Below are 26,167 nucleotides of genomic sequence, written 5' to 3' on the forward strand. Positions count from 1 at the left end.
TCCAGCCCAGAGTTTCTCATAATGTACTCTGAATATAAGTTAAATAAGCAGGTGACAATATACTTTACCTATTCCTTTCCTGATTTGGAACCAGTCTGTTGTTCCATGTCTGGTTCTAACTGTTGCTTCCTGACCTGTATACAGATTTCTCAAGAGGCAGGTCAGGTGGTCTGGTATTCCCATCTCTTTCAGAATTTTCCACAGTTTATTGTGATCCACACAGTCAAAGACTTTGGCATAGTCAATAAAGCAGAAACAGATGTTTTTCTGAAACTCTCTTGCTTTTTTGATGATCCAATGGATGTTGGCAATTTGGTCTCTGGTTTCTCTGCCTTTTCTAAATCCAACTTGAACATCTGGAAGTTCACGGTTCATGTATTGCTAAAGCCTGTCTTGGAGAATTTTAAGCATTATTTTGCTAGCGTGTGATATGAGTGCAGTTGTGCAGTAGTTTGAGCCTTCTTTGGCATTGCCTTTCTTAGGGTTCACTGTGCCGGGAACACAAGTTCCAATCCCTGGTAAGATTCCATGTGTGCCACCACGTACTGAGGCCCCAGCACCCCAGAGTTCAAGCTCCACAAGAGAAGCCACTGCGATGAGAAGCCTGTGCACCGCAATTGGAGTGTAGCCTCTGCTTGCCACAACTAGAGAAAGCCTGTGCATGGCAATAAAGACCTAGCACAGCCAAAAATAAATTAAAAAAGAAAAACTGATCCTTTTTAGGTAAGCAGGTCTGAGTTTTAACAAATATAAACAGTTTGTAACCACCACCACAATTAAGATATAGAATACTTACATCATCCCCGAAATTCCCTAGTACCCTTTGTAATCATTCTCATCCTTCTATACCTGACTCCTGGCAACTACTGATCTGATTTCTGTTCCTATAGTTTCTCCTTTTCTGGAATGTTGTAAGGACATCATACAGTGTATAGTTTTTTGTGTCTGGCTTCTTGCACTTTGGATAATGCTTTTGAGATTTGTCAGTGTGCATATCATTAATTCATCCCTTTTTGTTGCCAAGTAGTATTCCATCACATAGATGTTCCACAGCATGTTCATCCGTTCACCTAGTTGATGGACATTTAGGTTCGCTTTCAGATTTTAGTGATTATGAATAAAGCTGCAACAAACATTTGCTAACAGGTCTTGGTGTGGATGTATGTTTTCATTTTTCTTAGGTAAATACCTTGGCATGGGATTAGAGAGCTATTTTGAAACCAAAGTGTACCATTTTTGTATTCTCAACAGCAATGTATGTGTGTTCTATTTGTTTTGATGTTGTATTTGATTTGATTATTTTTGCCTATTCTAATAGGTAGTGGTATTTCTTTGTGGTTTTACTTTGTATTTTGTTAATGCATCTTTTCAATAGCTTTGCCATTTGTATCTTCCTTGAGGAAGTAACTATTCAAATCTTTTGCCCATTTAAATTGTTTTACTCTTCCATTATAGGAGTTCTTAGTATATTTTCCTATGTCTTTTATGAGATACGTGTTTTCTTCCAATCTGTAGCTTGTCTTTTTATTATTATCATTATTTACCAGAATCTTGGGAAGAATAGAAGTGTTTAATTTAAATGAAATACAATATATCAGTTTTTAAGGCAATGGCACCCCACTCCAACACTCTTGCCTGGAAAATCCCATGGACGGAGGAGCCTGGTGGGCAGCAGTCCATGGGGTCACGAAGAGTCGGACAAGACTCAGTGACTTCACTTTCACCTTTCACTTTCATGCACTGGAGAAGGACATGGCAACCCACTCCAGTGTTCTTGCCTGGAGAATCCCAGGGGCGGCGGAGCCTGGTGGGCTGCCGTCTATGGGGTCGCACAGAGTCGGACACGACTGAAGCGACTTAGCAGCAGCAGCAGCAGCAGCAGCAAGAAGCCTTCGCTGAACTGAAATCACGAAGATTTTTATCCTTTTAGAAATTTTATACTTTTAGGTTTACGTTTAGCTCTATGACGCGTTTCATAAAATTTTTGTATACGGTGTGAGTTATTGGTCAGAGCTCATTTTTTAAATCTTTTTTCATTGATATGTCCAATTTTTCAAGAATCATTTACTGAAAAGACTATCCTTTCTCCACTGAATGATCTTGGCCATGCGTCACATATTAGCTGGCCACGTGTGTTGGTCTATTTCTGGACTGTACACTGTTCTTTTCATCTAGATGCCTGTTTTGTCACCAGTCCTATACTGTCTTGATTACTGTAGTTTTGTAGTAAACCTTGAAATCAAAGTTGTCAAGACTTCCAACTTTGTTTCTTTTTGTTTTTGCGGTTTTAGGTCCTTTGCTTTTCTATATAAACTTTAGATCAACTTGTCAATTTTTAAAATTTAAAAAATTCTGCTTGAACTTTTTAGTATTGTATTAGCTCTGTGGATCAATTTGAGGAGAATTCACATCTTAACAAACTCAATCTTCTGATGTATGGACGCGGTATGTCTCTCTGTTAAATTTTCTCTGTTTCTGGCTGTGTGTTACAAATATAAACTTTGACCTTTGACTTCTGGAGTCTTTGAAGGCCTTCTGTGAAACCAAATGCCTTCCAGATGCCAAAGAGTGAGCAATGCAGGTGCACGCTTGCGTGTGTGCTAAGTTGCTTCAGTTGTGTCTGACTCTTTGAAACCCTATGAACTGTAGCCTGCCGGGCTCCTCTGTCCATGGGATTCTCCAGGCAAGAATACTGAGGTAGGTAGAAAATGGAAACCCTGGAAGACCCATTTAAGTTCTCAAGAGGTGCAAAGGCACTGAGGATCAAAGAGAGACAAATCCCTTGGGAAGAATTAGCAAATTCATACCAGCTGAGAGGAAAAATATTTTGAAAGGCGCCAAAAGATGACCCTTGTTTAAGGTTTAAGAGCATTAGCAGATACATGTTGGTTGGGATGGCTGGGGTTGTCAGGGATTTCATTGTGTCAGGTCTGGGTGGGTCTGGGCATTGGAGGGCAGACATATTCTCAAGTCTTCTCTCCTGCCTACATCCTCCCTGGAATCACTTGAGGCTTTTCCTTTAGTTGTTGATCAAGAGCCATGCTAGGCCAGCTTCAATGTGGGTGCCAGGGAGGGCAGAGTGAGGGGCGATGAGTCTCCTTGCCCTGTGCATAGGCTGAGCACCATTTCCTGTACTGGAAAACATGTCATTTTTATATCTTCTTTAGGGCAGAGGCAAGGAACCTGCCTCTAGTCCCTGCTAATTATCCATAATTGAAAGGTGCTAGTTCCAGCCAGCGGAGAAGGCAATGGCACCCCACTCCAGTATTCTTGCCTAGAAAATCCCATGGATGGAGGAGCCTGGTGGGCTGCAGTCCATGGGGTCGCAAAGAGTCAGAATGACTGAGCTACTTGACTTTCACTTTTCACTTTCATGCATTGGAGGAGGAAATGGCAACCCACTCCAATATTCTTGCCTGGAGAATCCCAGGGACGGCGGAGCCTGGTGGGCTGCCGTCTATAGGGTTGCATAGAGTCGGACACGACTGAAGCGACTTAGCAGCAGCAGCAGCAGCAGCAGTTCCAGCCAGACTTCAGCCAGGTCAGGCAACACCCAGCTTCCTTGCCGACTTTCACGTAAGTCCAAGTGGAAGGATCAGACTGTAGAGAACCAGGGCATTCAAGGCATGTCCCTGCATTGTCTCTGGATGGGTGAGTCCTCTCCCGTCTGAGCGGTATAAAAGGGAAAGGGAAAGCTAGTCAGGGTCGAAGCTTAGCAAGATGAAGTATGTGTGTTTGTCCCTAGAATCTGTTTCACGATTGTTCTTTAATCCTTGTTCTCCAGATTTTGGTTCCTGTTGGAATACAGCTTGAAAAATTACCTGCAAGGAGCAGCTTTGGTGTTTGCTTTATTTTGTATGTTTGTTTTTGTTGTAGCCTGAATCTGTTTCTCTTAAACTTTCTATCAGCTGACTCTTCACAGTCCTAAGAGAAGAGAATAAAGAAATGGTGTGCCCTTTCAGTGGTAACTGTGGATCACATAAAATGGTCCATCTCTGGAGAGCAGTATAGCATTTGGTGACGGTGCCTTTCAGAAATCCCAGGGGCCGAGTTTTGTCTTTAAACTGAACTTAATTGTCTAGCCCTGTAGTGGCCCGTAGTTATATTTGCTGGTTGAGAGTCCTGGTAATAAAAAGAACGTGTTTTTAGTATAGTATTCTAAGTGGATCAAAGTGCTATAGATGTTAGTGGCTACTCGTGCACTTCCTAAACAAAGCTGAAATCAGTCTTCTCAAGAGGAAGCCTGGTTCTCCAACTCAGGGCACTTCACAAGGACAGTGCCTTCTGTTTTCGGTCTTACTCTTTCATCCTGCACAGTGGATTATGGCATAATTTTAGGGCATTATTTCCCAAAGTGTGGCATGGACAGCATTGGTAGTGCTAGCATAACTTGATTTACACATACATTTAAACATTCTCTTACTGAACTAATGTATACCTTCTATTTAACAAATGGCACTGATTTTCTGCTTACAGTAGGGACATCAAGTTTGCTCAGTAATTATTTTAATAAAGTGGATTTGGAGATAAATATTACATATATGGATAGGTCCCAAATCTCAAAGGTGGCCCAAATGATTGATGTTTAGGAAACAGTGGGCTAGAGTTTCTAAGCCATTAACTTTTCAACTTCACTAAACTGCCAGGAAACCCTTGGTAGCTTTTGTGTTGCAAAAGCTCCCTTGGAGTTCAATTCTGTGTTCAGTTCAGTTCAGTCGCTCAGTTGTGTCTGACTCTTTGTCCCCAAGAGCTGCAGCACGCCAGGCCTCCCTGTCCAACACCAACTCCTGGAGCCAACCCAAACTCATGTCCATTGAGTTGGTGATGCCACCCAACCATCTCATCCTTTCTCATCCCCTTCTCCTCCTGCCCCCAATCCCTCCCAGCATCAGGGTCTTTTCAAATGAGTCAGCTCTTCGCATCAGGTGGCCAAAGTATTAGAGTTTCAGCTTCAACATCAGACCTTCCAATGAGCACCCAGGACTGATTTCCTTTAGGATGGACTGGGTGGACCTCCTTGCAGTCCAAGGGACTCTCAAGAATCTTCTCCAACACCACAGTTAAAAAGCATCAATTCTTCAGTGTTCAGCTTTCTTTATAGTCCAACTATCACATCCATACATGACTACTGGAAAAACCGTAGCCCTGACTAGACAGACCTTTGTTGGCAAAGTAATGTCTCTGCTTTTTAATATGCTGTCTAGGTTGGTCATAACTTTTCTTCCAAGGAGTAAGCGTCTTTTAATTTCATGGCTGCAGTCACCATCTGCAGTGATTTTGGAGCCCAGAAAAATAGTCTCTCACTGTTTCCCCATCTATTTCCCATGAAGTGATGGGACCAGATGCCATGATCTTAGTTTTCAGAATGTTGAGCTTTAAGCCAACTTTTTCACTCTCCTCTTTCACTTTCATCAAGAGGCTCTTTAGTTCCTCTTCACTTTCTGCCATAAGGGTGGTGTCATCTGCATATCTGAGGTTATTGATATTTCTCCTGGCAATCTTTGATTCCAGCTTGTGCTTCATCCAGCCCAGCATTTCTCATGATGTACTCTGAATATAAGTTAAATAAGCAGGGTGACAATATACAGCCTTGACATACTCCTTTTCCTATTTGGAACCAGTCTGTTGTTCCATGTCCAGTTCTAACTGTTGCTTCCTGACCTGCGTACAGGTTTTTCAAGAGGCAGGTCATGTGGTCTGGTATTCCCATCTCTTTCAGGATTTTCCACAGTTTATTGTGATCCACACAGTCAAAGGCTTTGGCATAGTCAATAAAGCAGAAATAGATGTTTTTCTGGAACTCTCTTGCTTTTTCGATGATCCAGTGGATGTTGGCAATTTGATCTCTGGTTCCTCTGCCTTTTCTAAAACCAACTTGAACATCTGGAAGTTCACAGTTCATGTATTGCTGAAGCCTGGCTTGAAGAATTTTGAACATTACTTTGCTAGCGTGTGAGATGAGTGCAATTGTGCGGTAGTTTGAGCATTCTTTGGCATTGCCTTTCTTAGGGATTGGAATGAAAACTGACCTTTTCCAGTCCTGTGGCCACTGCTGAGTTTTCCAAATTTGCTGGCATATTGAGTGCAGCACTTTCACAGCATCATCTTTTAGGATTTGAAATAGCTCAACTGGAATTCCATCACCTCCACTAGCTTTGTTTGTAATGATGCTTTCTAAGGCCCACTTAACTTCACATTCCAGGATGTCTGGCTCTAGGTAAGTGATCACACCATCGTAATTATCTGGGTCGTGAAGATCTTTTTTGTACAGTTCTTCTGTGTATTCTTGCCACCTCTTCTTAATATCTTCTGCTTCTGTTAGGTCCATACCATTTCTGTCCTTTATTGAGCCCATTTTTGCCTGAAATGTTCCCTTGGTATCTCTAATTTTCTTGAAGAGGTCTCTAGTCTTTCCCATTCTATTGTTTTCCTCTATTTCTTTGCATTGATTGCCCAGAAAGGCTTTCTTATCTCTCCTTGCTATTCTTTGGAACTCTGCATTCAAATGGGAATATCTTTCCTTATCTCCTTTGCTTTTCACTTCTCTTCTATTCACAGCTATTTGTAAGGCCTCCTCAGACAGCCATTTTGTTTTCTTGCATTTCTTTTTCCTGGGGATGGTCTTGATCCCTGTCTCCTGTACAATGTCAGGAACCTCTGTCCATAGTTCATCAGGCACTCTTTCTATCAGATCTAATCCCTTAAATCTATTTGTCACTTCCACTGTATAATCATAAGGGATTTGATTCAGGTCATACCTGAATGGTCTAGTGGTTTCCCCCCCTTTCTTCAATTGAAGTCTGAATTTGGCAATAAGGAGTTCATGATCTGAGCCACAGACAGTTCCTGATCTTGTTTTTGCTGACTGTATAGAGCTTCTCCATCTTTGGCTGCAAAGAATATAATCAATCTGATTTCGGTGTTAGCCATCTTGTGATGTCCATGTGTAAAGGCTTCTCTTGTATTGTTGGAAGAGGGTGTTTGCTATGACCAGTGCGTTCTCTTGGCAAAACTCTATTAGTCTTTGCCCTGCTTCATTCCAAGGCCACATTTACCTGTTACTCCAGGTGTTTCTTGACTTCCTACTTTTGCATTCCAGTCCCCTATAATGAAAAGGACATCTTTTTGGGGTGTTAGTTCTAAAAGGTCTTGTAGGTCTTCATAGAACCATTCAACTTCAGCTTCTTCAGCATTACTGGTTGGGGCATAGGCTTGGATTACCGTGATATTGAATGGCTTGCCTTGGAAATGAACAGAGATCATTCTGTAGTTTTTGATATTGCATCCAAGTGCTGCATTTCAGACTCTTTTGTTGACTGTTATGGCTACTCCATTTCTTCTAAGGGATTCCTGCTCACAGTAGTAGATAAAATGATCATCTGAGTTAAATTCACCCATTCCAGTACATTTTAGTTTGCTGATTCCTAAAATGTTGACCTTCACTCTTGCCATCTGTTTGACCACTTCCAATTTGCCTTGATTACATGGACCTAACATTCCAGGTTCGTATGCAATATTGCTCTTTACAGCATCGGACCTTGCTTCTATCACCAGTCACATCCACAACCGGGTGTTGTTTTTGCTTTGGCTCCATAGCTTCATTCTTTCTGGAGTTATTTCCCCACTGATCTCCACTAGCATATTGGGCACCTACTGACCTGGGGAGTTCATCTTTCAGTGTCCTAACTTTTTGCCTTTTCATACTGTTTATGGGGTTCTCAAGGTAAGAATACTGAAGTGGTTAACACCCTCATTTTAAAGCTGACACTTTTGTCAGTAGCTGAGATTCCACCACATCTTGTTTGTTTATACTTAGACTTTAGTGTGGTTCTGCTCGGCCTTTTGCCATATGGGGGCCATGAGGAAAGGCTGTGGGACCTACTGACTGGGACTGCCAGCTCCAGTTACACAGATTGGAGGCATAGAGAATGAGCGTTGAAAGCAGGAAGGGTGAGAAATGTTTTTTTCCTTCTGACACCTACTAATTCTCTGATTCTCTGACAACTGGGTGTTGCACAATTAGCTCTGGGTAATTAGTGTCAGATTCCACAGGCTTCAGGGTTCAGTCCCATAAGACTGTCCTCTCTTCAGATGTCAGTTGAAAGTGTTGGGTCCCCAGGTTATCAGACTTCTACTTGCTTACAAAATCAAGAGTTCTCACAACCACCCTCTCCAGGTTTAAGAATTTTCTTGAACAACTCGAACTTAGAAAAGTGCTTTATTTACTGTTACCACTTTATTGGGGCTTCCCAGGTGGCTCGGTGGTAAAGAATCTGCCGACCAATGCAGGAGATGTAAGAGGCGTGGGTTTAGTCTCTGGGTAGGGAGGATCCCCTGGAGTAGGAAATGGCAACCCACTCTAGTATTCTTTCCTGGAAGATTCCGTGGACAGGCTGTATGTAGTCCATGGGGTAAGAAAGACTTGGACATGACTGAGTGACTGAAGACCAGTTTATTATAAAGGATACAACTCAGGAAGAGCTAAACAAAAGAGTGCATAGGACAAGGTGTAGGAGAGAGGTTCAAGGTTTCACGGCCTCTCCAACGCCTGATGTATTCAACCTGGAAGCTCTCCTAACTCTATTGTTTAGGAGTTTTTATGGAGGTTTCATTACATATACAGGATTTATTAAGTTATTGGCCACTGGTGATCAGTGCAGTTTCCAGCCCCTTACCCATCCCCATAAGTTGGAGAGTAGGCTGAAAGTTCCAAGCTTCTAATCAAGGCATGGTCTTCCTGGCATCCAGCCCCCATCCTGAGGCTCTCTAGGGGCCTGCCAATTACCTTTAACACTCATGAAATTCCACAGGTTTTAGGAGCTCTGTGCCAGGAACTAGGGACAAAGACCAGTGTGATATGCTAAGAGGGAACAGGTTTCCACACCCAAGTCAAATGCAACTCCATCCTTGCAAAAAGATGGAAGAGGGCGTCTCAACATTCTAGGACCTTTGAACACACCGTGAGTAAACTTAATTATCTGGGTCTTAACTCACTTTCTAATATGGTTGTTCTCCAACTGTGGCAGTAAAAAGTCTTTTAATTTTAAAATATTTTGATTAGAGCACTGTCGGTTTTTTATTTTTTGATATAGTTATTGGCTCTACTGGGTCTTAGTTGTGACATGCGCATCTAGTTCCCTGATCAGGAACTGAACCCAGGCCCCTGCATGGGGAACACGGACCTCTGGACCACCAGGGAAATCCTGCATAGTTGGTTTTTCTTTTCTTTTTTTTAAAGATGTTTATTTATTTGGCTGCAGTAGATCTTGTTTGTGGCATATGGGATCTTGTTCCCTGACCAGGGATTGAACCCTGCATTGGGAGGGTAGAGTCTTAGACACTGGACCACCGGGAAAGTTCTTGTTGTTTTTTTAATATCCATATTTATTAATTTTATCTAGAATTCACACATGACAGTATTCTGGGTAAAAGATTATTCTTTCATCGCTTTAAATATGTTATCACACTGCTTTCTAGGGTACATTGTTTCTAGTGAGGAGTCAACTGTTAGATCTATTTTGGGCTCCCTTATATGTGATGGACAACCAGATGATTGTTGTGTTGATTTCAACAATACTAAGGAGCAAACATGCTCACCAGTCTGGTCCAATTAAATTCTGGCAGGGATTGTTTTTTGAGATCAATCTTTGAGGTTTTTTTCTGACCCCAGGGGGACTCTTCTTAGCTAAGCTGTCTTCATGAGTGCCTTTAGGCTTGAACTTTCCTAAACACTCTTCAAATAAAGCCCATTCCTTTGGGAAGTACTTTGGAACTTCTTCTTATGGACCCCTCTGCACTCTGGGCAAACTGAGCCACTGCTTTGGCTGCTGGACACAAGTTGAAGACCAGCTTGCTCTCCCAGGTCGGAACTTATACGAGTGAGATGAGGTAAAGGTGGATGGAGTCTCAGTATTCTTGGACTGTGGCTCCTGGGATAGAGCCAGGAGTGGGTGGGTAGAGGCTGTGGAGAGGAAGGGAATCCCAAATCTCTCAGCCACACTCACCAAGAATTTAAATTTAGCCTCTTTGGCTTCGAGTTGGAGGGGATGGAAAATTCTGGCAGTTTGCCCCTCCCAGTGAGATATAATTAACCTTGATTGGGAGCTGAGGAGAGGGAGCCCTGACTTCTTGGCCATCTTTGCCTGAGGTGGGACTTTCGTCAAACTGAGCTGAAGTGGAGGGACACTTTGGGGAGGGAGAAAGCAGTGGTTCAATTCCCACAGAATCTCATGGCTGTTAACAAGTTGAACAAGATTTTCTTGAATAAATGTTTCCTTGTTTGGTGTATACTGTTAGAAACATTTCCAGAGACTTGGAATAGTTGTTCTTATAGTTTCCACCAGCTTTGTTTTGCTAGGAAGTGGTTCACAGAGTTCTTCACACTGACATCCCGAAGTGGAACCAGATTGATTATTCCTTACCAAACAACATCAGTCCTAGGGTGACTCCATGAGAATTGGTTAGAGAAACCTCCCACACCAGTGGCTGGACATTCCATTGGTGTAGGAGAGAAACACTGATTCTTCTCTGCTTTTACACAGGAGAAAGCCAATTGCCCTTCCTTCATTTCCTTCATTTGCTTTTGTTCTTTGGAGACTGGACGAGAAGCACTCTGGTTCTCTAACTTTTTGCAGTGCAAAAAGATAAGCTCCAGCTTCTTGACCTAGAAATATCTCCAAGGTCCTGGATCTCATTTTCCCTTGAAATATAAACACATACCTGCAGGGTTGGGTGAATCTGGAGTTCACTATCTATATAGTTGCAAATTAATTTCCTAAGACTTGCTCTTAGCCCAGGATCCCAAGTTTTCAGCAGATTTTTTAAAACGAACAAAAGCCCCAGCTCTGCAGAAACACAAAACCATTTTCTCTCTATCCCTCATTTCCACCTGTTATGTTTTTCCATGGTTGGCACCTGGTAAATTTTCCCATAAGATGCTTCTCTATTGGTCATTTTGTTTTAGTCAGACCAATGGGAGCCAGGACCAATCCATTGCGTTTGTCTTAAACAGCACTTACCCAGCAGGACTCCCAAGGGCAGGATAAGGTCAATCCCACTGTATTGCTCTTAGTCCCTGCCTCCAAGACTCCTCCTGGTTTTAGTCAGTTGAACTAACCTCATTTACTAGGAAGTCTGTCGGGCTTCCCTGGTAGCTCAGATGGTAAAGAATCTGCCTGCCGCACAGGAGACTCAGGTTCAATCCCTGGGCCAGGAAGATCCTCTGGAAAAGGGATTCCACATGAGTATTCTTGCCTGGAGAATCCCTTGGACAGAGGAGCCTGGCGAGCTACAGTCCATGGGGTCGCAAAGAGTTGGACACGACGGAGGACAAACACACACATGCGAAGTCTTCCAGGTGGTGCCAATGCACGAAGCGTAAGAGTTGCAGGTTCTATCCCTGGGTTGGGAAGATCCCCTGAAGGAGGGCATGGCAACCCACTCCAGTATTCTTGCCTGGAGAATCCCATGGACAGAGGAGCCTGGCAGGCTACAGTCCATGGGGTCGCAGAGTCGGGCGTAACTGAAGCGACTTAGCACGCACACTACCTGAGACTGCCTGGTGGCTTCTTCAGGTTTCTGCACTAACCTTGCCTACCTGGGACCGAGGTACACACCCAGGTAAAGCTGGATATATTAATACTTTGCACAGACTTTGTGCCATGACCTTCAAGAAGGAAATCTAGGGCAAATTCTATCACGCATGTAACTGGCCTCAGTGAGTGGAAGCTGCCATGAATGCCTTTGAGGATGAGGCAGGGTTATGAATCACATCAGTTAAAAGTCAGGATAAATTTCGTACCATTTTTCTATTTTTTTTTTATACCATTTTTCTAATGGAAGAGCTCCCATTGTAGGTAAGCTTCCCATAGAGTACCTGTCTATCTGGGTATTTCCTTAAACCCTTGAAAGTTTCTGATAACCACCTGCGGTGTAAGTAAGTGTTTTTTACCAGAGATAAACTAATGCCTGCCTTTCATACATCCAGCTGCAGAGGGCACACAGGGCACCCCTGAGAACAAGGAATTTCCAATTATGAGGGCGCCCAAATTGAGCTGTACATCATTTAGGCAGCACAAGTGGGCAGGATCCCTACTGGGGCCTCTGACCTCCCACCAGTGGATACATCTGGGGACTCTGCACTTCAGCCCAGATGATTCAGGTCAGTTCAGTTCTCAGTGTAGTTTCAAGCAGTCCTGCTTCTCATGCCATCTGTTCATCTGTCCCTGCAGTGTGGAAGATATTTGGAGGTGTTCTGCATGGAAATGCCTGTCTGGTCAGTGTCAGGCAGCGGTCAGTTTGAATTTGGGAATGTTCACAATAGCACAAAGGGCAGGGAGGAAAGGGGTTGCAGGGCTGCTAGTCAGGAGAATCCAGAGGCGTGGCTTTGCCCTGGGAGGGGGGCTTCAGGAGCAGATTCTGAAAAACAGAGATCATTAATCTCTGCCCCCACCCCACTATCTTCCCAGGCCTCAAGTTTTCCCTTGCCTGGAGCCTTGCTTTTTGCTTTCCCTCCATTGTTATAAAACCAGTGTTTCTCATCACTGCAACTTCACAGGTTTATTCCCCCATTCTCCTGTCTCACCCAGACCTTTCCTCCAGGAGGGTGGGTGCAAGAGAGGCTGAATGCCTCCTCACAGAATATTTTCATACAGTTCAAACAGACTTAACTATTAAATCTAAATCTCCTAGGACCCTTTTCAGGCACACCAATCTAGGGTTGTTGTTAGGGGACAGAAAGGAAGCTACTTTATGTCCAGGACAATGATCAATGCAGAATTTTGAAATACAAATTTTTTTGAAATAGATCTATGTGGCCTTCACCCTTGTCATCCTAGAGTGATCCAGTGGAAAGATTCAAAAGTGGATCTGAAACCGTTTATCTCATATTGGGATTCGAACCCAGCCAAAACCCAGTTTGGGACTTAAACCCACATGGCTGGGACTGAAACCCAGCCCAAACCCATAGTACCTGATTTCAGGACCTAATGAAGCTCAGGTTCTTGATATCTCATCATAGAAAGAATTCAGTGAGCAACAAAGTGGTAGGTAAGAAATAGATTTATTTAGATACAGAGAGAAGCACACTCCACAGACAGAGTGTGTGTGGATCGTCGCAGAGGGTGAATGCAGCCACGAAATTTGGTGTGGTTAGTTTTTATAGGCTGGGTAATTTCATCTGCTATGGGAGGATTATTCCAACTATTTTTGGGAAGGGGTGGAGATTTCCAGGATTTGGGCCACCACTCACTCCTTGGTCTTTTAAAAGTGCCCTGGAACTCTCATGGCACCTCTGGGTGTGTCATCTCATTTGTTGGTTGAGGATTAAGGTCTAGTCTTGTCTGCCATCTTGGTCCCATCTGATTCTAATCGGTTTATGTCGTGTCCTTGGGCTATGTCATTCTTTCCAAAGTTGTGCCCTGCCCCTTTCCCTCCTGTTAAATATCAGCCCTCCTGGTGAAGGCTGCATTGAATGATCAAGCTGCCTTAGGAGGTATAAGGTGAAAGGGGAGTCGGACCAGCAGCTGATTGGTAGTGACCTCAGCCTGAACCAGGAAAGGCACGCGTTGCCCTGACAGCAAAAATCAGAAAGGCTGAAACCAAAAAGCCAACATCAGTAACACCTTCCCTAGTGGGCGGATGGGCCATGCTTCTCTTGATTGGACCTTCCTCAACTTGCAGCTTCCCTAGGAACCCTGCTGGGCAAGAGTCAGGCTTTCCCGATGTGCAGTGACCTCTTCAGAAAACAGGCCTTTCCACAGGCTTCTGTGCTAATCCCGACAAGTCTATCAGCCATCATGATCTGTCTTCCACAGCTCACGGCCCCACAAAAGGGTGTCTTTCAACAGTTTCAGAGTCCAAGTTCTGCTCAGGGACCTGGGAGACCACACTTGTTTTTAGTTTAGCAAAGCCTGAAGCCACAACAGGCATCGGGTGAGCCTGACCCAGGCAACTGAGGGAAACTTTGTGAATCTGTGATTCCCTCTGACTAGCCAGTTAGCACAGCAGCAGCTTTTCCTTGCTTGGGGCAGCAGAGGGGATAGCTGCCACTTTCTTGGGCAAAGCTGAAATGCTACCTGGCTAGCAGGACTTTTCTTGCAAGGAGTTTTTTCTAAAGCTCCTTTCACCTGTCTGTCATATGAGTTGACTCACAACTTCATGATATACACATGGGCAATCTGATTTGTGCAGGAGCTCCTCTGCAAGCTTAGAAGCCGCTTTTCAAAAGGGCATGTGTCTAGTAACCATGTCAGAAACTTCTAAAGTGGACCTTAATCTGGAAACAGCCTTCCTTCTCCTGCTTTCTTGGCTTACTACTACACCTTTCCTGAGGCAAGCCTCTAGCCAAAATCCAGTACAGGGACTTGTTCTGTCTCCTACACCTAGAGTCCATGAAGACTGCAGGCCTCCAATTTGATGGTAAGAAGCTAGCAGCTTTCTCTTCATGGCCAGAACCTCAGGGTTAAGGCATCCATTTCAGCCACAGGTGGCAAAAAGCAAGGGAACCCCATGAACACATCTTTTTGCATCTTTCTCTGATCATGAGATGATCCCTCTCAAGCACTTACGACAAGCATATAACATCCAAATCAATTTCTGCCATACATTCAGATGAAGTAGCCTAGAAAACCATGCAAAGTTTTTTTTTTTTTTTTTTTTTTGCAAAGCCTTTTTTAAATTCCTCTTTTTTCACACTTCGAACTTTTGCACAAACTCCTAGCAGTTCAAGTCACCATTTACAGGGATAAAAGTCACAGCTGCAAGGAGAAGCCGTTTTCCTCACTGCCAGTGGGGGAACGCAAAATGGAGGCAGACTGCAGGCATTTAGAACAGCCCAGATTTCACCCTCTGGCCTGTGTGAGGAGACTCTGGCACTGTTCTGCTCACTCACTGAGGTTTTGCTCAGTCTTCCTGAGTATCTTCATTTACCCTCTGTCCTGTGTCCCCTTCTCCACATGGCTACATGGTGCTGGCGTCCAATAGAGCTCCCAGCATTCCAATCTTGGACGATCATTTCTGGGGTAGGAAAGGATCAGAGGGGAGCAGAGAAGTGTCTTCAAGACTGTGGTGCAGACTCCATCCCTGCAGTTCTGGGCAGCGTAGCTCTGCAGTTCTCCTAGACCTGCTCTGGCCGTGGAGCTAATTGACTCCCCTTTCCCACTTAAAGGCCACCTTTAAGGATTTCAGGGTCCCACCGGAGAGAGCTAAATCCAAAAGTGCCATTAGGCTGCCATTTTCCAAGCCAGACGCCTGACAGCTGGGCTATCAGGATCTTCTGCAACTCCTGCTAACCAGCCTCAGGGCTCTCATTTATCTCCCAGCATGCCACGAGACACACCGGATCCCATCATTCTTGCCATCAGAGCTGTCAGGCTTTTAATATTCATCTCTATTCATTTTATTTTTAATGCACATAGGTATTTTGATCAGGGACAGGGTAGTTATTATGCAGTAACTTAAAAGTAATATAATTATGTAAGTAATTATACCTGCATCAAGACCCCGTGCCTCAATGCTTACCACTGGGGTAATAAGAGGAAAGCCAGAGGGAAAAATCTCCAACAGGGGTGGTCAGACACTCCATAGGTGAGGGGTGGAGAAAAGTGAATTTTCTTTGCTTATGTACAAGAGAAAGAGACAACAGCTTCCTTCTCTCCCAGAAAGAGGGGGAAAGAACCTTTTTTGCATGGAGACAGGATAGAAGGATCCTGGGTTCTCCCTCTAAACTTTTGGAATATAAATACATCTCTGAAGCAGCCCAGATCAACCCTGATGACTCAAGTTTTTATGACTTAGAGTTGACTCTGTCTCGGGCCTCGTTTTCCCCTTGAAATCTAAACACACCTTCAGAGTTAGTAAAGCTCTCTAGCGTCCTCTTACTAGCAAGTTGTCAGTTAACCTCGCTGAGGATTCCAAGTTTTCAGTGTCATTTATCCAGAAAGCCCCAGCTCTTGAGAGTCAGAGCGCAAGCTGCTCTTGCTAACAGTTTGCTCCACTGGGCCATGCTGGGAGCAGGATGGATGCACAACTCCCGAGCCCCAGCTGCCTGTGCTGCTGCCACAGGCAACTGCATGAGAATTGGTTTGGCTCTCCTGCATCTGAGCTTTGGCACCATGCTTTGGGCTGTTAGGCTAAGGCGGGAGGTGGCAGCGAGAAAGGGAGGAGCTGGCTTTGGCAAGAGGGTTGGTGATTGAGTAGGAGTTGAGAAAACCTTTCGCGTGTGGGTAGTGGGAGTACTTGTGTGTGGGTAGTGGGAATACTTGGTGTGCAGTGCTCGGGGGAGGAATATTTCATGAGTAAATGGAGAATGTTAGTCTTAGACTCCTAGAAAGGAAGAGGAGGGGCCTAGGGACATAGCAAGCTAGGAAGCAAGTGTATTTAAGAGATGGGTTGGAACCCCTTTTCTGGCTGAAACCCAAGAGATGGAGGAAGAGAAAGCATGGGCATTTGTTCTGTGTGGGGTTGGGGGGCCCTCTCTGTGTGGAAGGCAAAGGAGAGGTCAGGTAACCTCTGCAGATGGACCCTAGAGGCTTCTGCCTGGACAGCCTCACCACACAATGTGCACAAGCCCATGTTCTTTCTCCCAGAATGTAATCTGAGAAAAACCATCTGGCTGCCTTGGGTCAAAGGTGCAGTAATTGTTGGTTTAGTGTGAAGTAGGTGGTCAGCTCCTAGAAGCAGTGACCAGATGACCCTCCCATGTAAAGATCAGAGTCACTGGTAGTGAGCAAGACCTTCAGCCTCTTTTAAGATTTCTCAGGGTGGTGAACTTTACATTTTCATTCCTAAGGCAATGACCTTGTAGAAATACACTGAAGTCCCCATGGAGGTGCAGTCACATTTGCCCAGATGTAAGATGAAGCCTTCTGTGCTGAAGAAAAGGAAACTCACAATCTTAAAATCAAAACATTTATGCCTTTTAAAGTTTCTAACAGCTGAGAAGTGCTTCTTAGTAAAAATACATTTATGTGAATTGTATCCCTGGAGTGGCTTTTATCTTTTAAAAAGTTAGTATTTCAGGAGGCCAAAAGAGAGTCTGTAATCAACCTGAAGAGCACAGCAGACAGTCTCCGAGAAGTGAAAGAGACTGTTGATACAGAAACTCAGTGATGCTTTCCAGATTTGGTGGGAGAGCAGCCTGCTGGGAGGCCTGGGGAAACACCTGTGGACACTGATAAGCCTCCCTGGATTCTGGGCAGATCCTGTTCATTATTCTGAGTCACCCAACCCCCACCACTTTCAGTAGGGGAAGAGCAGCAAGGCTGCAATGTTTGTGATGTTTTTGGTAAAGTGTGTGTGTGTGGGGAGGGGGGGCGGTGGTAAAAGGCAGCACTGTGTGTGTTACAGAGTAGAACCCTCTCCCAGCTCCCTTCATACCACAGAACCCAGCCCTCTCTTGAGCAGGAGGCCTCTGCTGGGGTTAGTCCACCACCTTGCAGACCCAGGGCCTGTGTGGATCTACGACCAGAGACAGATTTCTTCAACAAAGACAGAGATCACTCACCCCTCAAGTCTAAGTGAGGTTATTCATGATTTTCCTCTTTAAATCCTGAGTTAATCTTACATTGATGTTAATGGTGATATTGACTTACTGGCCCTATTTCACAAGACTTCCTTTCAGGAGAGATTAAAAGGCACTCCGTTCTTAGGGCTGTAACTGTAGATACTCATATTTTGAGATCAAGGTGTATCAACTGTGACATTTCTTATTTTCCCCTCTGTGATTTCTCCATGTAATAAGGATAGCCTTTTTCATCTAGAGTAGAGAGCCCATTGTAACCTTTTTAAGTACAGTTGAAAATGAGTGAAACTCACTAAAGCTTCTGTGTCTCTTCTCTTGGCATGTTTGACTTGACATGATGGGGGGAAAGCAGCAGGAGCCCTGACCCCTTTTCTGTAAATACCCACCAGTGTGGCCTTCTAGCTTCATAGCAGTTAAGGTGTTATGCTATGTTGGATGTCAAAACACCCAACTGGTATAAAACCCAGAAGCTTACTCAAGCCCTCAACAAGACAAACTTGCCCACAGTAGAAAATATGAGGAGGTAAATGTCAGATGCCCTTGACTAAGTATTGGTTAGAGATGTGTTTTGTTGTAGATTATAGAAAATCTTCTAAGAATGGCATGAACAAATAAGGAGTAGATTTGTCTCATCACAAGAAGTCTGGAGGAAGGTAGCCCCCTGGGCCAGCACAGTGGCTCAGCAAGGCTGTCAGACACCAGGGCTCACTCTTTCTGCTTTGTCTTCCTTAGCGGGTGAGGGTTTTTGACCCCATGCTTGTCACCTCACAGTCACAAGGTGGCTGCAATCTCTTCAGGATGCAGGCTGGAAAAAAGAGTCAAGAATGGAAAGGTAAAAGATGAAATAAAGACCTTTTCTCTCTGAGAGCTCTTCTCCTGGCACTGGTGACTGGCTGCCTTTATCTTGTTGACCACCATGATGTCACATGTCCACTAGTTTTAAGTGAGCCTGGGAAACTGGGTATGTAATATGCTTTTCCTGCCTCCATAGTGGAGAAAGGTGATTCGGAATGTGGGTTGAATGAGCCAGCCTACAATGTCTACAAGGGGTCACAAATAAAGTGTTAGTGAATAGAAGAAAGAAGGGCTAGCAGTAGACTTTACCTACATAACTTGTTTTCTCCTAGGTTGGGCTTCCCTGGTGATTCAGACAGTAAAGCATCTGCCTGCAATGCGGGAGACCCGGGTTTGACTCCTGGGTCAGGAAGATCCTCTGGAGAAGGAAATGGCAACCCACTCTAATACTTTTGTCTGGAAAATCCCATGGATGGAGGAGCTTGGTAGGCTATAGTCCATGGGGTCCCAAAGAGTTGGACATGACTTAGTGACTTCACTTTCACTTTTCACTTTCAGGTAGGGAGAAGGTCATGGTCAAGACTGGTGTCTGATCAAATTGGCTCTGGAAGTTAGGAAAAGAAAAGTCAGGATTGGCTAAGTTTATCCATGTGTAGAACCGTGCCCTCCAAGAAGCCTTCAAAGTAATAATAATAACATGGAATAAGAGATGATCAATTTAATATCCCTAATTTGCAAAGAGAAGTTAAAGAGTGCTAATATTGGTAGAACTCATGTGTGTCAAATCTTATCCCAGGTACTTTTGGATGTTTTTCCACAATAACATCTGAACCAAATACTGTTGGTTGAGCAGTAATGATTTCTTGAAGAGGACATTCAGGAAGTGGAAGTGGAGGATCTGAGCCCAGGTCTGGCTGACCAATTCCAGGACTCTCTTTCTTACCCCAAGCTGTCTTAGGTAACCCAAGGCGACATAGGGACAGGTCTGACTCATCTTCCTTATGATGGTCATGCCTGGGCTCCACAAACTTCCAAGAATGGCATTCAGGAGTAGAACCCAGGAATACTGAGTCCCAGTCCTACTAATTATAGCCCTCATGTTGGGTTATGATTGCCTCCAAGCACTGCTCTTCCACTAGAATGGGAGCCCTCTGAGGGTGAGGACTGTGTCGTGTTCACTGTCGTATCCCCATTAACTGGCATATGGTAGGTACTCAATAAATATTTGCTGGACAAGGAATGATTGAAGGACTCTGCTGTCATAACCTCAGTGTGTTCAGCGTGCTGGACACCATGCCATGGTAGCTACTGGTTAGATATTTCTTAAGTGGTCCGTGTAGGAAGGAGACTATCTCCAACTGATGGAATTAGAGAACAGTTCATGGGAGAGTTAGTCAGTGTTTGAGCCAGTCTTTGTGGCAGGATTTTGAAGCACTGAGGTGTGGGGAAAGAGTGCTTTAGGTGGAGGAAATGGGAACAAAGTCATGGAGATGAGAAAATACAGACTATTCAGAGAGAGGCCAATTGGAATGGAGAGAAGTCACAGCTGAAGGGTAATAAGTCCTGGAGTAAAAACTTGCCAAATGTGATTGGAAAACATTGAGTTAAACAAGCTAGGTTTTGTGTTACTGTTCTCAGAACCGTTAACAATGTCCCTGGGACTCTGGGCTTTCTCAAACATTGGCCTTTAGGACCCTTTTCCTGCAGAGCATTTCATGGAATGAATTTTCCGTAGAATGCATTTTGGAAAATGCTGATCTAGTTCAGCTCCACACTTATAGACAAAGAAACTGAGGCCCAGAGAAGAGAGATGGCTTATTCAGAGCCACATAGCAAACCTGGGTTAGAACCCACATCGGATGGCTTGCCTCCAGAGTAATGCTCATTTGTAACATGAAGACTATGTGCATATTAAAAGGCTGCTTCTTTGTTACAGGTAACTTTTATTTATCTGTTATTCAAACAACAACCTTAGTGCTAAAATTTCCCCAAGTTTTGCACAGTGGTATTTTATATTCATCACCATGATGCCAAGCAAAGATGAGAATTGCTATCATTGCCTGTGCAGCTTCTAGACCCTTGGGAAGAAGGTTCATCTCAAATCAGCCCCAGGTTTGCCTGGAGGGCAAAGAAAGGATGTTTTTCTGTGCACCCATTTTTAAGAAGATATAGGGACTGTGGAAGTTTACAACCTGGTCTCTACTCAGCTTGTTGTTGTCCCCAACCCTTATACCTGCTGTGGTGGGCAGAATGCCCCCCCCGCCCCCCCAAGGATGTCCACATCTGAATCCCTGGGACCTGTGAATATGTTGCCTAACATGGCATAAGGGACTTTGCAGATGTAATTAGGTTATGGACTTTAGGGAGATTATCCTTGATTATATGGGTAGGCCCAATCTAATCACATGAGCCCATAAAAGCAGAGAAATTTCTCTGGCTGGAAGCAGAAGCAGAAGCAAAGCAACAGAAGGGCACATGAGAGATAATGGAAGAGTAGAGAAGACCCCATGTGGTCTTTGAAGCTGAAGGGGCAACATAACAAGAAGTCCAAGTGGCTTTAAGTTGCTGAGAAGGGCTCCCATCTGACAGCCATTGAGGGAATGGGACCTCAGTCCTACAACCACAAGGAACTGAATTCTGCCAAAACCCTGGATGAGCGGGGAAGCAGATTCTCCCCCAGAGCCTCCAATCAGAGCCCAGGCCATGAGTCCTAGAGCAGAGGAACCAGTGTAGCCCACCAGACTTCAGACTTTCTTATTTAGAAAACTAACTCATCTGGGTAAAGTCATTAACATATCCCAAGTGGAACCTGGGAAGGGAATAGAGGTTAGGGAAGGGCACCACCATGCCTGAGGGGCTTTGGGGCTCAGTGTGAATTGGTTTTAGCATTTTTTAAAAAAAGGTCAGCTGATTTCAGTCATTCACGTCCTTCCCTCCCAGCCAGGCATGCCTGTATCTCTATAGAGGAAGGCTGCTGGAGGCTCAAAGGGCTCCCTGATAGGGCCAACTATGTGTCTTTGCAAGCATATCCATGTGCTGGGACAACCAGATTCTGAAGTCTCCATCATAAATGGCCCAAGACCTTTGCAACTCCACTACTGGTTAGTATCAGTGGACAAGTCACTTAAAAAGAAAGTGCCTTCTCATTTACTAATCCTGACAGGTTGAAGTGCCATTAGTAAAGATAGCACTAAGGATTCCTGCTGGTGAACGGCCCAGCCTTCTTTTCAGGGAAGCCTGTAGCTTTTCAACAGAGGGCATTTCCCAGAAAGGGAGCCATTTGTCTGGGACTCCAGAATAAACATCACTGAGCTGGAGAAGGAATTTCAGCTTCCATGGTAGATAACTTGACTACTCTTAGCCAGTTTCTGAGTCATGGTTCTCTTTTGTTTCTAACTGTGGAGCAAAGTGTTTGCTTTCTTTCATTTTTGTAAAATAAAAGGGAGACATGGAGAGGGGCCTGGCTTTGCTGGCTTGAAACCTTTCTTCTTTTTGTTCCCCTTTTGTTTGATTTTCTGAACCTATTTAAGTGTTTAACTCAGTAGATCTAATTACTGAAAGTCATGGAAATTTTTACACAGCATCTAATCTCGGCTGAGGCACTTTGTAACAGATTACTTTCATTTTTTTAAAGTTCAGAATTAATTTTATTAAAGAAATTTGGAAATTCTGTACTGGATAAAAGCATAGTTTAAAATCAGGGAGGCTTCTTGGATTACTTAGGACAAAACATCCTTTTTTGTTAAACTTGAGTGTATCAGGAGGCTGTTTTTTTCATGCTCTATTGTCATTTCTAATGCACGTAGAAGATATTTTTCCCACAGTGTCATTCAATACAAGCTCCCAAAAAGATGCTCTCCGATTTCATGTGTCCAGGTAATTAGCTGAGTTTGAGCAGCTCAGTTAAACCCTTTGAAGGTCAATAATACATGAATTTCTGGCAGACTGCCTAGTATGGAGTCCATAAACACACTTGTATAGGGACTAAACATGTTTATAGTAGAGAAAACTTTGTGTTTTAAATATGAAATAATGTTAGGATTAGTTTTGCCTAGAATTTAATTTTGTGGCCAATTCATGTTTTAGTGTTACCCAGAAAAGTTCTAATGGGAAACTTTCCAAATTTCCAAAGACGTATTTCCTTTCTTTTGCATGTTTGGTAGCAACATCTTCTTATGCCCAATGTCAGAGCATAGATTCCACGAGGAGGCCCTCTTGGAATTTGTTTAGGTGCCTTAATTAAAAGCACAAGATAAATATAAATACTGTATAGTAATTTTCTTCCCCTAAAGGGAACATTTTTATGGAAAACTAATTTTTTCCCTGAACTCTAACTAGAGTATTCAGATATCAAAATAAACACATTCAATTTTGATAAAGATGCTTTTACTTCCAGTGGACAAAGCAAATTCAAGTTTGGGATAGGCAGTTTGTAACTTGATTTTGGTTCTGCCTTTCTCACTTGGAGAGTATAAAGTTTAGGCTTGTTTTAATTTTACTAAAACTTCCAACTGATTGTCTATACTGGCAGATTTGGGAGTCCTGTGTTCCTGGATTGACCGTTTCTCCAGTACCACAGCTCTGTGGAGCTGGCAGGGTGGGGAGGTTAGCTTGGTCTACTCCAGCTGCCTTCTGTGGGTCTGGTGAAAGGCAATCTTGCTGTGTCCATATTTGTCATGAATGTGCCTCTTGCTGTTTTTCACGGGAGCATGAATATTCACGCCTTATGACTTGTTCAGGAAGTAGTTCTCTCAGCCACTTTTCTTTACTGTTAGAAAACAGCCAGAAGAGGGTTTTCTTCTAGAGGACTGAGGCTGAGGCGACTGAGGCATAGGGAGGAGGCCTTTGTGTCCCAGCATAAAGAAACCACCTCCTTTGTCCTCAGGATTTTGATGAGGTCTTTGATTGCAGCAGATTATTGTTGAGTGATTATCACCAACTCCAGGAACAAGCCACATTTCCAGGGTTCTGCTCTATTGGCCAGAGGCTTCCTAGACCACTATCATTAGGCACCAGGGAGCAGGAATTGACTGAGTCTATATGAATTCATGTCCATCACAAAGGAAGCTGCTTCTAGTCACAGTTTTAGGACTGCAAGCCCCAGAGAGCCTGGCTCTGGACTTTACTGGATGTCTATCTGCTTTTGATAGTTTAGGGCTTCAATGTTCATTTTATCTACATGCTACATACATTTAATTTGCCTTGCATTATTTCTTTGTTCCCTAAAAAAGTGGACTTCGAAAGAATAATCTTTTTAAAACTCATATAATTTGCCTCATTGTTACAACTTGGAATTTTTTTTTTTTAATTTATATACAAACTAAATCCTTTGAGAATACAGCAGGGTAAAAAGAAAAATGTCCTGTGCAGAAAAGGTGGCATTAAATGTAGCAGGCACTAATCTGTACGGTTCTACTTTTTTGGTAGTTTTTGTGAAATCAGCCTTTGGCATAAATACTTCTCCCCTTTCCGTGGCACCCGAGAGTACAAGACTGTGTAAACACAGAGAACATTGTTGTGAACTATTTACTGTGGCCCACAAGCTCTCCTAGCCTTCTGATCCCTGCTCCAGCTCAAGGGTCAGAGGTCCATAGCAGGCCTGGACTAAAGGTGCTCTTCAATTACTCCAGGATTACTTTGAGGATAAAGACAAAGGGCTGGCCTTCTTTTACTGTGAAATCTAATTACATCTAAAAGAGGAATTCTCTACACAGAATGTTAAATTTTGGCGCAAAACTCCAAGGGTCATTGCGTTCCAGAAATCCAAGTGCAAAAGTAACTGAAACAAACTATGGGTGCAGCTGGAAAATGATTCTTATGTCTGTCACAAATGTTCCCATGTCAGGGTTCACCCTGCTTTCCTACACAAAAAACTCTTGATGATTTATGCACCTGAAGACGTATCTTAGCAACAGCTGTGAAAGGAATGTGCTGAGAAACTTTCTCTAGGGTTTGTCTAGAGGGAGCTCCAAAGCAGAGGATACATGCGATTCAACATGTTTTCTAAAAGACAGTTGACATATAACTGTAGTAATTTAAAAAAAAAAGGCATTTGTCTTTCTAGTGGGTAGTGGATTTGTTTACTCTTTTAGAATATACATCCCCACACTATGGTAGGAATTACGAATAAAATTTCCAAAAGTATCTTTGGATTTGGCAAGCAGTGTTGAGATTAAGAAAAAATTGCTTGGGATTTTTAAAATGTCTGAGAAACATTCTGTTTCTCATGCACTTCTTGTTAACGAAAAGTAGTACTTTCTGAAAAATCTTTTTTTTAACTTTTGTTTGGAAGTAGTTATATACAGGAGATTGCAGACAAATGTACAGGAACATCCCATGTATGTCTGCCCCCAGGCCCATAAAAAAAATCCATTTTGACTATTCATTTTCCTATGAAAAGAGGAAACAAACTTAAGGGTAGAACTAGAAAATGGGCTGCTTCGGGTCTAACCCCTTTCCTGGACCCTAGTACAGCTTCCTGTTTCATGTGTACAGAAATGGACAGTCACTGGCAGGGGGCACAGCAGGGGCATCAAACATAAATTGACTTTCTAGCCACTCATCTCTAGCCTTCCCTTCCCTCCCACTCCCCCCTGTCTCAAAGTTCAGAGTGACTGGATTTAGGCCAGGGGTGAGGTGAGGTTTGAGTGTGTATTGTGTGGTTGAGCAAATCCTTTTTAGATTTTGCCCTCTACTTCTCCAACATTCTAGCCCGTATATTTCTAGCAGAGAAGAACTTGTCCCTCCTTTTTGGATTAAGGACTTCTAAATCCACATGAAGTGGGGCAGGTAATCAACTTAAGATCACGTACACGAAAAAAAGTCACCAAGAGTGACTTGGAAGATGGGGAAGAGAGTTATATAAGTTTGTTTTAAATTAAACACATAAAGTTATGTTTAAGAAGCATAAAAATATGTGAAATTGTACTTTAATTCAATATTTTGTCCGGTTGAGGAGGGAGATGAAAGAAAAGAAAGTAAGTCTCATATGTGGAAAGTAAAAAAAAAAAAGCAAAGAGGGAATGAAGATAGGGAGAAAGGCTTATTATTATTACTCTTAGCTCAGAGGTAGGGTTTCTAGGAGAATTTTGAGTTTTAGGTCAGTTAACCTTCCGCTTGGACAGTCAGTTTCATAGCATCATCTCTTACCACCGCCCTTTGAAATGCTAACTGATTAGCCATTCATCTTAGCTTCTCAGAACGCTATAGGTATCTTAGCATCACCCAGTGGAACACCTAGCAGGCCAAGAGGACATCCTTCCCTCTGCTGCCAAAGCAGACAGCAATTCTGCCCTGTGTTGTGACCTTCCAAGGTCAAAGATGCCCCAGCCTGCCAAATAGAGAAGCTTAAGTAAACAAGGAAACAGATCAATGTGATCTTTAACAGCAAATGGCTTATTAGTTTCCTGATGGAAGAGGTCCTTTATCTTTCATGCAGATACACTAAGTATTATGAGCCACTTATCAACTTTGGCTACAACCCTTTGCTCCTGGCCAGTCCTCATCACTTTATTTCCTCCTCAAGAAACAGTGCAATATATTGGCTTCCTCACTGATACTAGGAGAGTCAAATGCAGGGTTATAGCCAGGTTTTCTAAATTCTTTGGCTTCTCTTTGGCTAGAGTGGACTCCCATGCTGCCCTGGGGCCATGTTTATTTGTTGACCGGTTAACTACTTTAACACCCTAAGCCTCTACCACTCTAAAGAGCGGTCCTCAGAACTGCAACATGAAACATCACCTGGGAGGTTGTTAGAAATGCAGAATCATAGGCTTAGTTTCAGATCGTCTGAATCACACAGAATCTGTACCCTAGCACAATCGCTTGGTGATTCTCACATGCACATTCAAG

General features: G+C 43.5%; 1 protein-coding gene across 7 annotated transcripts in view; it reads left to right on the forward strand.

Moving 5' to 3' along the window:
* STOX1 (storkhead box 1) overlaps positions 1-26,167 on the forward strand; it is a 53,228-nt gene that overhangs the window by 16,778 nt on the left and 10,283 nt on the right. Inside the window, exon 1 of one of the 7 annotated variants that reach the window (XM_044942188.1) lies at positions 12,019-12,160. The exons of 4 other annotated variants lie outside the window; for them this stretch is intronic. In XM_044942188.1, coding sequence (XP_044798123.1) covers positions 12,034-12,160 — 127 coding nt within the window. In that variant the 5' untranslated portion in view covers positions 12,019-12,033. Of the gene's footprint in view, positions 1-12,018; positions 12,275-12,438; positions 14,419-26,167 lie in introns of those variants that run through there. 2 more of the 7 variants (XM_044942192.1, XM_044942189.2) reach the window with 2 other exon arrangements.

This window comes from Bubalus bubalis, chromosome 4 (assembly GCF_019923935.1).
Source record: "Bubalus bubalis isolate 160015118507 breed Murrah chromosome 4, NDDB_SH_1, whole genome shotgun sequence".
In the NCBI taxonomy this organism is placed as follows: domain Eukaryota; kingdom Metazoa; phylum Chordata; class Mammalia; order Artiodactyla; family Bovidae; genus Bubalus; species Bubalus bubalis.